A 13,922-nucleotide genomic window follows, 5' to 3' on the forward strand; every position below is an offset into this window, starting at 1 on the left:
ATTCTGTGATCATCCTGGTACTGGAATGCAGTGCATGGTTGGGCCCTGGTGCTAGCCACAGGACTGCAAGTGCTAGGTCTGTTAAGAGAAGAAGGCAGAAGAGGAGTCCAGACTTGGGGACAGAGTAGTCATTGAAAAGACGGTCTGGGAGACGTTAGGGCTAGGTTGTGTCTGACTGAATGTATTAGTATTCTGTCTTACAGATGTCTTTTTAAAAAAATTATATATTTAACCATATCGCCATCAGATGAGAAACTATCTAGCAAGGGAAAGAAAGGACAAGAAGTTCAACATAATACTGTTTTTGTGGACATCCTTTTGCTAATATAGCAACAAGGTTATGCCCAAATTTTCTACAGCTGGCCAAGGAGTCTTCTAGAACATCTCTCCATGGACACTGACTCCCCCAGAACTGCTTTGTGCATGCCACCCGGAGGGGGACATCATCACCTTACTTCTGATTACATGTATCTGTTGAGCTCTGTCAGGCTAGGTACAGCTGCAGGCTAGGTGCTGGCTACCCAGAGGACCCGTCTTACCTGCTCCCATGGCAGCAGATCGCCTGAATCCTATGATCTCCTTCCAGGCAGGAGATAAGAGACCAGTTTGCACACTCTGATCATCTCTTGATGTGTTCAATCAAGCCCGAGCTTGCTGTGGGCCAGAGCACAAGGCACACCCCACTGCTCAGACTGGAACATGTGGCACATCTCAGTACACAAAGCTGCATTTAGATATGGACTGAGAAAAGATTAAAAAAAGCCTTAGCTAAGTTCAGGAAGATGTCCAGTCCGGTAGAGTGTATAAATTTGAAAGTTGTCTGCTGCCAGAACTCCCAGACAAGTTGCTTTGGAAGTCTTTATAAAACCATACTGTGTAACTCTTGCTACTTGTTCGGTGCCATTTAAGTCACAATGGCCTGGAATTCAGTTTCACTGAAAATAGAACTGAACCAAATGGAGTTCCCTACGCTTCCCAGGTCACCTGCCTGAGTTCTCCTGATGGGGAAGCTCTTCCAGGGAGAAGGGCGGCCTCTTCCATGCTATTCATGTGAGAAGAGAAGGCACCCCCGGGAGCGGGGATGATAACAGCATTTATCACAAACAGTGTGGCCAGAGCTAGAGTTCTTTGGGAAACACCATGCTTAATGTCCCCTGAAATTATTAAATGTTCACATTTCCAGCCAATGCTTTGAGTTTGCTGAAGAATCAGAATCAGATCATTTTAGCTTACCTAGCGGTGCTCCAGTGCAGAAAGTCTAACACAGGACACAGACCCCATGTGGCTTTTTTTTCTCTTCAGAACTCCCCCACTGTGTATCGGTACAGCTTGTCGAGTCAGATCCACAACTGAGTGGGCTTTCTGTAAATAGCTGTGATTTCTGCTCAGCTGTGAATGTGGCCTCTAAGCAAAATAGTCTTCCACTGCATGTTTCATCTGTTATACAGAAGAATTGTTCCTAGCTCTGTTTCCTCACAGCCTCCATAGCTCCCTGAGAGCATCCGCCCCATCTGCCTCTCGGGGTCCTACCTGTATCGAGGTCACTCTCAAGATACCTCATTGATGTGACCATCACTGATGAGGTGATCTTACCACTGGCTACCATCTTGACTTCCCATCCTCCCCTCAAAGATGCTGCTATGTCATTCCATTCATCCTTTTTGTTTCACTTTCTAATTTCTTGTTAATTATGGCATTAACTCTAGTATATTAAATTAGAAACTATGTAATATTTGTTTTTTTCTGATGCAATTAGCTGTGAGTACCAATTCTTCCTTTGAAAGAAATGACTCTTGGTCTTGTTACTTCTCTTCCATGCATGGTCATGAGCCCCAGCTTTTTCTCTCTTCCTCTTTGTGTGTGTGTATGTGTATGTATGTGTGTGTGCACATGTGCTGGTACTGTGATTTGGACTCAGGATCTGGGCACTGTCTTTAGCTTTTTCACTCGAGTAGTGCTCTACCATTTGAGATAATTCTCTACTTTCAGCTTTTTACTGGTTAATTGGCAATAAGAGTCTAATGGACTTTCCTGCCCAAGCTGGCTCTGATGCTTGATCTTCTTCAGATTTCAGTAGCTAGGATTGTAGGAATGAGCACTAGCACTTTGTCCTATTATTATTATTATTATTATTATTATTATTATTATTATTACAATGATGTCCTTACCCACACAATCATCCATTCATCCAAATGCCTACTGTCTTTCCTACATCCGTTGCTAATATCGGAAACAAATGTAAACCACATACATGTGCTAGAGCATTACTGTTTATTGGGGAGCCAAAGATTCAAAAGGTGATTTTAATGAAGCTTTGCATATAACCCCAAATGGTAAACTCTGACAGGAAGGAAATTAGTTTGCAAGTAATAATTTGTCAAGAGCAAGAACATCATAAAGCTGGATGCAATGGCTCATGCCTGTAATCCTAGCTACTCAGGAGGCTGAGATCTGAGGATCCCTGTTCAAAGCCAGTCTGGGCACTAAAGAGCTTGAGATTCTTATCTCTAATTAATCACTAGAAAACAGGAAGTAGGGCTATGGCTCAAGGGGTAGGGTGGTAGCCTTGAGCTGAACAGCTCAGGAACAGTGCCCATTCCCAGAGTTCAAGCCCCATGACCATAGTGGGAAAAAAAAGTATAAGAACATCACAGCAGGGCACCCGTGACTCACCCCTGTAATTCTAGCTTCTCTGGAGGCTAAAATTGCAGTTCAAAGCCAACCCAGGCACACAAGTCTATGAGACTCTTATCTCTAGCTAACCACCAGAAAACTGGAGGTGGTGCCGTGGCTTAAGGGGCAGAGTGCTAGCCTTGAGCTAAAGCGCTTAGGGACCATGCCCAGGTTCCCATGACCACTGACAAAAAAAAAAAAAAAGAAGAAGAAGAAGAAAAAAAAAAACATCACAGCTGGGAGCTGGTGGCTCATGCCTGTAATCCTAGCTCAGCTCAGGAAGGAAAGTCTAGGAAATGCTTATCTCCAAATTAACCACTCAACACCCCCCTCCACCCCAGACAACAACAGTAACAAACACAAAAACCCAGGGCCAAGAGTGTGGCCTCATGGTAGAGTGCTTGCCTAGCATACTCAAAGCCCTGGGTTTGATTCCCCAGAACCACATGCATAGGAAAAGTTGGAAGTGGCTCTGTGGCTCAGGACTGGTAAAAAAAAAAAAAAGAAGTGGAGTGAGGCTCAAATTGGAAGAGTGATAACCTTGAATGAAAGATCTCAGAGCCATAAGCAGGTCCTAAGTTCAAGCCCTACAACGAGGAGGAAAAAAAAGAGCATCACCTGATAGGAAATGAGGGAGACAAAGTTATATGTGAATTCCCAGTTAGGTTAGAATTCAAGATAGAGTATGCAGGATAATAGAATTTTTAAACATTTCTGGAAAAGATATGAAATCAGTTGTCCACTTAACAAATACTTATCAAGCATTGGAATCATTTGGTGACCAAGCAGGTGGACCTGTGCTGTCAGAGCCCAGTCCAGGCTATAGGAGAGTAATAGCTTTGGCTACTGACTCCCACGGGACATCTGGGAGAAAGTCTACCCAGTGCCCAGAGGGGAGAGGGAAGGGGTTACACCTAGCCTTGGAGAAAGTGACAGGGGACTTGGAACTTGAAGGACAGTTGTCATCCCCTAAATCCGTTCATTTTACAGGTAAGGAAACAAAAGTGGAGCAGTAGTGACTTCTAGGTCGGTGACAGGTCAGGCCTGGAACCCTGAGGGGTGTCCCCTAGTACTTAATTATTATTACCTAGGACATGCCTCACTTCTGCATTTCTTAAGTACAGCATCCTAAAATTTCTTCCTTTTATAAAATAAAGTAAGCATTAAGTAAGTTTATTTAACCTGTCTTAACATGGAGCAAATTCTTTTTTTTTTTTTGTCTGTTGGTCGTGGGGCTTGAACTCTGGGCCCAGGCACTGTCCTAAACTCTTCAGCTCAAGGCTAGCACCCTACCATTTTAAGCCACAGCACCACTTCTGGTTTCTGGTGGTTAATTGGAGATAAGAGTCCCATGGACTTTTGTGCCCAGGCTGTCTTTGAACCTCAGATCTCAGCCTCCCGATTAGCTAGGATTTCATGCCACCGGCACCAGCTTTACATTTATACTTTTTAATCCTTACAGATACATAGCCATAGCAGCAAATCATTTAGAAATTATTAATACTATCAAATTAAAAAACCTAAGATTAAAATCTATTTACACGACGAGCCTAGTAAATAGCAGACCTCAAGATAATTAACAATGTTACAAGGTTTAAATACCTCAGATCTATTTTAAAACTTGAAATTATTTTTAATTCATGTATCAAAGCATAATTAGTTAACACTGCCACACAAATGAACTTAGTATATTCTGCTAATCATAAATGAACTGGATAAAAACCAGCTGGTATGTAACGTATTTTAGATAAGAAGATTTTTCAAACAAAATAGCTGAAGAGCAGTGTTGCTTGGAATGAATTCTTTTCAAATCTAGATGAGTTTTTTGATTATCTGATCACTTTATGTTCAATTATATTAGATAATAAATTGCCAGAATATTTTAGCTTCTATTAACAGAGAAAAGTAGACTTATGTGGATATTTATTATGAGCATTTGAATTTAATGTAAATGCTTTAATTTTTAGGTTTTTTTTTTCATTTAAATGATAGTTAACATTTACACTACTTAAAATGTAATAGCTGATTTGAGAAGCTGTTTTGTTTGTGATCTGTGAATACATTAGTCTTTAAAAAACAGCATAAATTTAAAATACTTTTTTTGCTGGGCACTATAAGTCATAGCTGGGCCTGTAATCATAGCTACTCAGAAGGCTGAGATCTGAGCATCACAATTCCAAAGCCAGCCCAGGCAGGAAAGTCTCTGTGAGACACTTCAATTAACCGCTCTAAACAAACAAACAAACTGACTTGGCGCTGTGGTTCAAATTGGTAGCCTTGAGCAAAAGAGCTCGGGGACAGTGCTCAAGCCCTGAATTCAAGCTCCATGACTGACCAAAAATATTTTCCTGTTTTATTTTTATTCTACCTTTTTAAAATTTATGAGTCAGACTTGGTTTACTTGGTTTCTCTTTTAACGCATACATTTTTTGTGTGTGCTGGTACTAAGACTTGAACTTAAGAGCCTGGGGACTTTGCTCAAGGCTAGTACTCGATCACTTGAGCCACAGCTCTACTTGTGACTTTTTGATGGTTAGTTGGAAATAATAGTCTCACAGACTTTTCTTCTTGGCTTCAAACTTTCCTGCACAGGCTGGCTTTGAACACTTATTCTCAGATCTCTGTTCCTCACAACCTGAGTAGCTAGGATTACAGATGTGAGCCAGTGGCGCCTTGCGTATTTCCATGTATTTTTTAACTTTATTAGATAGTAATAGCAGCACATAGTAAAGACTTCTCAGAGTACCACTAGTGAGATTTAATGCAGTCCAATGATGATTTATGGATAGAAGAAAAGTCCCATAGAAAGTGAAGCCTGTGGCCGGGCACTAGTGGCGCGCACCTGTAATCTTAGCTACTCTGGAGGCTGAGGTTTGAGGATCTCAGTTCAAAGCCAGCCTGGCACAAAAGACCATGAGACACTTATTTCCAAATAGCCACCAGAAAACTAGAAATGGCACTGTGGCTCAGTGGTAGAGTGATATCCTTGAGCTGAAGAGCTCAGAGACAGCACCCAGGCCCAAAGTTCAAGGCCCACAATTGACCAAAAAAAAAGTGAAGCAAGGCTTCAATGGGAGAGTGAGTGGTAGTCTTCAGCACAAAGGCTAGATGCGAACATGAGGCCTAAGTTCAGGCCTAGTACCAGTACAAAAACTTTAAAAAATGAAATAAAAGATAAAAATACAATTTTTACAGCTAAAGTGAAACGTGACCCCTGCAATAAAAAAGAGCAAGCCCATTGATCCTGTCATTTTTCCCTACTAAAGGTTCCTCAGTGGTGTGCTGAATATTGCCTTTCCATCCACTACCAACACGGGAGCGTGATTTGCACGCAGGTCCACAAGCAGACGGCGGTTCAACTCGCCCTGCGGGTAGCAGACGAGATGGATGTTAACATTGGACATGAAGTTGGCTACGTGATCCCCTTTGAAAACTGCTGTACGAATGAGACCATCCTGAGGTTGGTTTGGTGGGACACTTGGCTTGGGTTCTAATGTCCCTAAAAGAGCCATTTCTTGCCATCTGGAAGTCAAGCATCTGTGTTCTTGTGTGATCTCGAGCCTGCTACACAACAGTTGTTTCCCATGCTGATCTCTCAGAGATCCTTTATCTAAATACCTTCTGGGACTCAGAATCCTCAGGCAAAAACTCCACCTTGTTAGCTTGGCCTGCAAAGACCTGCCAGCTCACTGTGGAGTTCTGCCACCTGTGCCCAGCCACGGGGGCACCTGAGGCCTTGTGTATGTCCCATGTCTCCACTGCTGTGTGCCTTTGTCTCTGCTGTTCCCACACCTCTCAGGACCTGGCCAGCCCCTCCCTCCTCCATCACTCAGGAGTTCAGGACTCAAAACAAGAATCAACCACTGTAGGAATCTCCCTACCACTCCCATCGTGTATATGAGAAACCCTCTGCCTCAGCCTCTACTGTGTCCACTCAGATCTGTGTTTTCTCCACTATACTTCTCAGCTATCTCTGTGGCTACTATAAGTTGTATCACTTTTTCAGGGGTGCAGCTTCATTATGAAATTTCCCTTGAATAGGGGCTCCCAAGAGCTTGGTGTGACTGATTAATAAGTGGCTATTTTTTTTAATATACCAAGAAAGAACCACTAGAAAAGTTTATTAGCCAGGCGCGGTGGCTCACGCCTGTAATCCTAGCTACTCGGGTGAGATCTGAGGAACAAGGTTCCAAGCCAGCCCGGGCACAAAAGGACCTGAGACTCTTTATCTCCAATTGACCTCTAGAAAATGGGAAGTGGGGCTTGGCTCTAGGGTAGGGTGGTAGCCTTGAGCTGAAGAACTCAGGGACAGCACCCACGCCTAGTTCAAGCCCTAATGACCCACCAAAAAAGAATAGAAAGGTCTATTATAATCCTTGTTGCCCTTCCTCCAGGCATTCTGGCCAGTTTGCATGCTGCCCTTGAATGGAAAATGACTTTTGGGGTACTTGTGTCTTGTTCTTCACTGATGTAACTTGGTAATGCACTCTCCCAGCATGTACCCTCAGTGATCGGTCCTCATATGGGGGCTGGCCGTGAGCCTGAGCCAGAGCAGCTGTTCTTATATACTTTCCTCAGCATTCCTCTACTGAGAAAAGAGAGAGGGAAATCTTCCTGACAGGGTATCTTGTGAAGATGCATATTTTGTTTCTAAAGCTCAGGTCAGTGTTAGTTAATACACCTCTTGTTAATATTTGTAATAAGTGTTTAGGCAGAGGTATCTAGCCAAGGTTTTCAGTGGCTCCCTAGGGAGTGACTGAACATCTAGAAACCGCATTTAAAGTTTTTATAGTTGTCACTTGCTGGTGGGTCACACTTGTAATCCTTGCTACTTACAAGCCTGAGATCAGAGGATCACAGTTCAGTGACAGCCCTTGCAGGAAAAGACCATGACGTTCTTATTTCCAATAAACCACCCAAAAGGCCAGAAGTGGAGGAGTGGCTCAAGTAGTAGAGCATAAACCTTGGGTGAAAAAGGCAAGGGGTAGAGCCAAGGCCCTGAGTTCAAGCCCCAGTACCAGCACACATGCACACATGTGTGTGTCTCTGTTGAAGGCCCGCAGATTCTATCAACTCATAGGCATCTTAGCTACAAAAAGTACTTAGACCTACTAGTTTTGAGAAAAGACTATAAATGGTAGAGTAGCTCAAGCCATAGAAGACTTGCTTAGAAAGTGCAAAGCCCTGAGCCCAAATCCAAGTACCCCCTCAAAAAATAAAGTTTCCTAAGAAAGGATTTCGGAGAAAAGCGTTTTGCTGTCAGGAAGTTCTTTGCATACCTTTTCATAGCCTCTTCTAACTTCACTATTTCATCTTCCTAGGTACTGTACTGATGATATGTTGCAAAGAGAAATGATGTCCAGTCCTTTCTTGGGTAGCTATGGGGTCATCATCTTAGATGATGTTCATGAACGAAGCATCGCAACCGATGTGTTACTTGGACTTCTTAAAGATGTTTTGCTAGCAAGACCAGAACTGAAGCTCATCATTCACTCCTCACCTCTGCTGGTCAGCAAACTCAGTTCTTACTATGGAAACGTGCCTCTCATAGAAGTGAAGAGAAAGCCCCCTGTGGAGGTTGTGTACCTCAGCGGGGTGCATAAGGATTCTTTCCAGTCCATTTTACAGCTTATCTTTGAAATTCACCACTCGGGTGAGAAGGGTGACATTGTGGTCTTTCTGGCCTGTGAACAAGTAAGTGACGTTCTGACCTAACAGAATATTGTAATCGCGTACTTCATTTGGGAAGCTTTTACTAGCTAGGGTGGTTTCCGTTTGCCAACTCACTGGTTAAATACTGGATTTCATCACACCTCATTTTTTTTATGCTTAACAAGAAGCATAGGTAAACAAAGTGGTAAAATGACTTGCAGTTCAGAAAACAGCCTGGAGTTTGCAGAAACGATTTGCAGGTGGTTCCCAGGCCCAGGCTCAGTGGTAGCCACCAGGACAGCCGCTCCACCCAGGCTGTGTGCAGTGTCTTAGGCCAGACTCGCTTGGATCAGTACTTGACCTGAAATTAAGCAACAGCAGGTTTCCCACAAATGTCCCTATTAGTCAGTGGACTATCTAGAAGGCCACATCCTGCATGGGGTCCCTTCTCCTAAAGGATAAATGGCAGTCCTAACCCCACCTGTGAGGCCAAAGGGGGAGGAGTGGAGATGAGGAGGGCTGTGGTTCAGGGCTATCCTGGGCAGAAAGTTCCTGGGACCTCCATCTCAGCCAGTGAAAAGCCAGGCATGGTGGTATACAGCCAACGCAGCTCCATGGAAAATGTAGTCCAGTCTAGCCTGGGCATAAATAAGAGACGAGATTAAAAGATAATGAAAGCTAAAAAGGCTCAGAGTGTGACACAAGTAGTAGAACACTTACCTAGCAAGCACAAGGCTCTAGTATCCCCCCTTCCTCCCCCCAAACAAAAAGGTAAATGAGAAAATTCTTAACTTGGATTCCTTGCAGCCTTCTCTGGAAAGAATTGTTAGATGTGTAGAATTTAGCTTTTTTTCTGTTCATTACTGACTGATACAGTCAGGTGCCATCAGGGTTTCTTTTTAGGTGACAGCTTCTATGACCATACTGAGTTCTGGGGCCAGATCTAAAAGCCTCCAGCATCATGGGAATTAGGCCTACATTTTTAGACAGTAACCACCTACGTTTATTTCCTTCTCATCTTCTCTCTCAGAGTCAAAGCACCAGCTTTCAGACCATGACCCAGATACGTAGTAGTTCCAATGATTAAACAAAACCAAAGAATTTTTCTGATGCAGACAGAGTCGCCTGCCCAGCAAATGTTGGCAACTGCCAGCTGGAACCCTTGCTCACGCATTCCCGTGCTCTCTGACAAGAGACCCCGGCTCCTGCTCAGACATGAGGGGCATTGACTGTAGCTCTAGGAACCTCAGATAGTGTGTGGTGGTGTAAACTTTATCAGCTGCCTTGATGTATGACTAGCCCATTTATTTTTTGCATGTGAATGATACACATTGTGAGATGTGTGTCATTATCTATTACAGTCATTTGTTCTGTTGTCATACTCTAAGCTTGAATGATTGAGAACATTCAAGAAAGTAAGCAAAGTAGGGGGGATGGGGGGAGGGTAGTGGGGACCAAGACATGTGAAAGGGTATCAATGTATGTGAATTAATGCACCTTCTATCTGGCAAATATCATGTAACCCTTTTATTAATTACAATAAAAAATATTAAAAAAAAGAAAGTAAGCAAAGTAATAAAATGATGAAGGAGGCAGAGTATTTATGGAAACAGTGTTCTCAGTGCATCCAGTGAAGTCTAAGGAGGGGAAGAATGGCCACACTAGGAATGTAAAACATTTGAGAGCGAGACCTGCCAGTGAAAAAAGACGTGTGTATATAAATACATAACCTAGATTATTGATGAATATGTATTAATATAGAATTAAAGCTGATAGGATGAGCAGTCTTCTTCATCTTTCATATTAAAATAAGCAGGACTGGAGGTGTGGCTCCAGCTCAAGGCCTTGCATTCAAATGCCAGTACTGCCTAGAAGTAAGCAAAAATTCTGAAATGCAGCCAGGCCTAGTGATGCATACCTGTAATCCCAGCACTCTGAAGACTGAGGCAGGAGGGTTTGTGAGTTCTAGGACAGCCTGGGCTCCATAGCAAGAATGTTTCAAATGAATTTTTGGAAAATAAAGCTCCTGACAGCATTGGAATGCAAGCATGTTAGAACACTTGATTCTTGTGAGTGTAACATGAGCTGTGAGTTCCTGTCACTCGTGGCTTACATGGATAGACCTGAGAAGGGGCGTTTTCACCAGGGTTTGCAGTGTTTAGACAAGTGTCCCCATCCCTTGCCGGAAGAGCCGGGCTATAAACACTGCAGCAATGGTGGAATCAGGTGCAGAGGGCTGTGAGTACTGCTATGACCACTGCCACAGCTCCTCACGCCCCCCCCCCACAAGAGGCCCTGCAGCTCCTCTGCCCTGAGCAGCTCCACTCCGCTTTGAGCAACTCCATGCCAGTAGTAATCCCACCGCTTTCTGTAGACCTCCCCTGAAAGCAGCCTCTTCTCTTGTTTCCATCCCAAGTTCCACAGATGCTGTCCCCTCTGCCTTCCCTGCCTGCCTGCCGAATTGGTGCCCACCATTAGGGCACACCAGGCTTTCCTTGTTCTGCCCTGTTCCCCATCACTGCTGTCTCAGCCTGGCTGTGATCTTGGGACAGGTTTGTGTTGCTCCACAATCCCTGTTCACAGCTTTCTTGGTTCCTCCCATAGCATTTCTATATCATGAGAACAAGCCCAGGCAATTTAACCAACAATGATTGTCATTTTTTATTGTAAGAAATAGCATTTCCAAGTTACAGAGATACTGAAGCTTGGGTTGTGAATCACTAACACACTGCATTACGTGTATTGCATTTCCTCTGCTGCAGATTCACTGCCCTGGGTCCTGGGACTCACCTGAGGCAGGGGCCTGTGTGTGCAGTGTGTTTTTCCTTCGTATTAGCTGTCTTTAACCTGAAAACAAAATCTGAAATAAACTAAGTAGGTAAAAAGTGTAGGTTTGAGACTGATGGTATTCTACAGCTAGCTTGCTGTGTGAAAAATAAACAAAAGGTGAAAAGTTCAGAAATAAGAGTCAGAATTGTATCAATTGATGTTTTGTATGAGGGTCTCAGAACTCCTGCTATGACTTGAGAAATAGCTGGACTAAAGATGCCTTACCTTTCAAGCTTTCTGTACATGGTTTTATGTAGTTGGCTGGCAGATAGTCTGCATTTTTCTCAAAATAGTTGACATGTGCTTAAATAGCTTTTTCTATGCCTGGATCACGTAGAGATGTCAGCAGTGAGTATTCCTGCCTACGTTAGCACACCTCTGCTACTTTAAAGGGCTACTAGGTCCATGTTTGGAATGATCCAAATGTATTGGGATACGTATGTGTATATCCTGTAGAAGATATGCAGAGGAGCAGAGATTGTTATATACTTCTGAGTTCTCTTTTCCTGCCATCATCAGTAGAGATTGTATCCGACTGGTCAAATAGTAGAGTTAAGGGAGTGCTTGTTCTGTATATGTTAGATAATGCTGCACAAGATTTCACTGAGTTCTGATTTTTTTAAGATTCATTGTATGGCATTCTCATGGATTCTTTTTGTTGTTAATGCTTTAGGATATTGAGAAGGCCTATGAAATGTTCTGCCAAGAAGGCTCTAACTTACACTCTGACCTTGGAGAACTGGTGATTGTTCCTTTGTATCCCAAAGAGAAGTGTGCGGCGTTCAAACCAGTTGACGAGACAGAGAAAACGTGCCAAGTTTATCAAAGGAGAGTGGTGTTGACCACCAGCTCTGGGGAGTCTTTGATCTGGAACAACACAGTCAGATTTGTGATTGATGTGGGTGTGGAAAGAAGACAGGTAACGAGGTGATAGGGTTGGGTGTTGTGCTGACTGCCTCCAGGACCTGGGTGTTGGGCTTCGTACTGACCACTATACTGACCAGAGAGTGAGGAAGATCTAACTTCACGCTGGGGTTCTGTCAACTTGGTCACATGTGCAGAGTGATGACAGCCAGCAACTGAAGTCTTGGTTGCATCTCTCACTAGTGTCATGGCAATCTGGGAACAGATTAAATGGACCGACCTGCCAGAGAAGGTCCTGAGGAAAAAGGCAACCAATCCCACGGTGTCCATTGTCCTTCCCTCGCTCCTGGAATCAAACCCAGGACTCACACATAGTAGTGAATTACTCTGCCACCAAGTTACACACCAAGCTTATTGTGAGTTTACAGCAAATGACACATCTTGGTAGCTGTATTATCAAAGCAATTAGCAACTCCTCACATAATTAGCAACTCCTCACAGGCAATTTACTAGAAATGAGTAGCAAGTATATTGATCTTAATTTCAGCAAGTATTGGATGATAATTAACAAAAATTTCATCTTAAATTTTTTTTCAAAAACAATTACTGTAAATGAAATTATTTAAAATAAATACTATTTTATCATTTCCTTAAAGTTAAACAAAAAAAAAAAAGCCCAGACTGAAAATGCTGTATTTCAAATACTGTTAGGAAAGAAAGCCTAGCTTCTGAGAGCGGAGGCGCGTCTGTGCCCCCCCCACAAGTCTGTGAACATGCTGAACACCTGAGTCCCAGCGTCCCTGGGGTTCCCTGGGGAACCGATGAGTCGCCACTCTGGGGCATCCCAGAGGGCGTCCCAGCCGTCCTCCCAGCCTTTGGGAGGAATCTCTGTTGGTGCGGTAGGCGGTGCTGGTAGGCCTGGCAAAGCTCTGTGAGCCTGGCCTGCACAAGCTCAGCACTCCACAGGCACAGAAGTGGAAGTCATCTAGTATCCCGGCAGGTGACGTCGAGGTCCCAGAGGTGCGGAAGCAACTGGGGATGTAGGCCACCTTTAAGTGTGTTCCCGAGAACCCTTGGCTTCCTTCCCACGGTTGTGCAGCAGAGGGGAGGGCCGGGAGCATCCTGATACAGCTGCCTGGGCTTTAGGAGGGGCTGCTCCCTGTTTGCAGAGGCCCACAATGTCGTTTTTCCTCTGAAGGTGTACAACCCCAGAATACGAGCCAACTCCCTCATTCTGCAGCCCATCAGCCAAAGCCAAGCGGAGATCCGGAAGCAGCTTCTCGGGTCATCTTCTTCAGGTAGCATCACCGACACAGAAGCCCGAGGACCCCAGGGCAACCCAGGGCCACTGAAGCCATCTCCCTTGATTTCTTGTAGGAAAACTTTTCTGCCTGTACACTGAGGAGTTTGCCTCCAAAGACATGAGGCCACTTAAGCCAGCAGAAATGCAGGAGGCCAACCTCACCAGCATGGTGCTTTTCCTGAAGAGGATCGACATCGCGGGCTTAGGCCACTGCGACTTCATGAACAGACCAGGTCAGCAGGGCAGGGGCCCGCGGGTCTTCTTCCTTCCTGTCTACCCAGCCCAAGAGGCAGCACAGGCGTTCGGTTGATGGTGAATGTGTTTTCACATTAGAGGCAGAAATACTCTGAAGATAAGGACAAAAGCCGAGGAATTAACTTTCCTGAAGAATCACCTACACTTGGCCACCAAAGCCAGAGGAACCAGTCTGCCCACAGAGACAGGGAGGGGTGGGGGTTGGGTGGGGTCAGAGGCAGGGGTGAGACAAACCAGATGGTAAAAGATGCATTCCTGGCAGCTGGGTGCTTCCTGGAGCTGAGGTTAGAAGGCAACTGATCCTTACTTAAAATCCATTTATTTTTTCACAGTCATTTCTTTTTGG

The 13,922-nt window shown here is 44.2% G+C and overlaps 1 protein-coding gene across 2 annotated transcripts in view; it reads left to right on the plus strand.

The window, feature by feature from the left end:
- The window catches only part of Dhx32 (DEAH-box helicase 32 (putative)), a 39,102-nt gene that overhangs the window by 14,986 nt on the left and 10,194 nt on the right, over positions 1-13,922 (plus strand). For both annotated transcript variants that reach the window (XM_090345625.1, XM_090345626.1), the window contains 5 exons: positions 5,940-6,133; positions 7,995-8,367; positions 11,828-12,073; positions 13,217-13,316; positions 13,396-13,554. In XM_090345625.1, the coding sequence (XP_090201751.1) occupies positions 5,940-6,133; positions 7,995-8,367; positions 11,828-12,073; positions 13,217-13,316; positions 13,396-13,554 (1,072 nt within the window). The remainder of the gene's footprint in view (positions 1-5,939; positions 6,134-7,994; positions 8,368-11,827; positions 12,074-13,216; positions 13,317-13,395; positions 13,555-13,922) is intronic.

Source organism: Megascapheus bottae, chromosome 15, assembly GCF_031878675.1.
Source record: "Megascapheus bottae isolate mThoBot1 chromosome 15, mThoBot2.hap1, whole genome shotgun sequence".
Taxonomy (NCBI): Eukaryota; Metazoa; Chordata; class Mammalia; order Rodentia; family Geomyidae; genus Megascapheus; species Megascapheus bottae.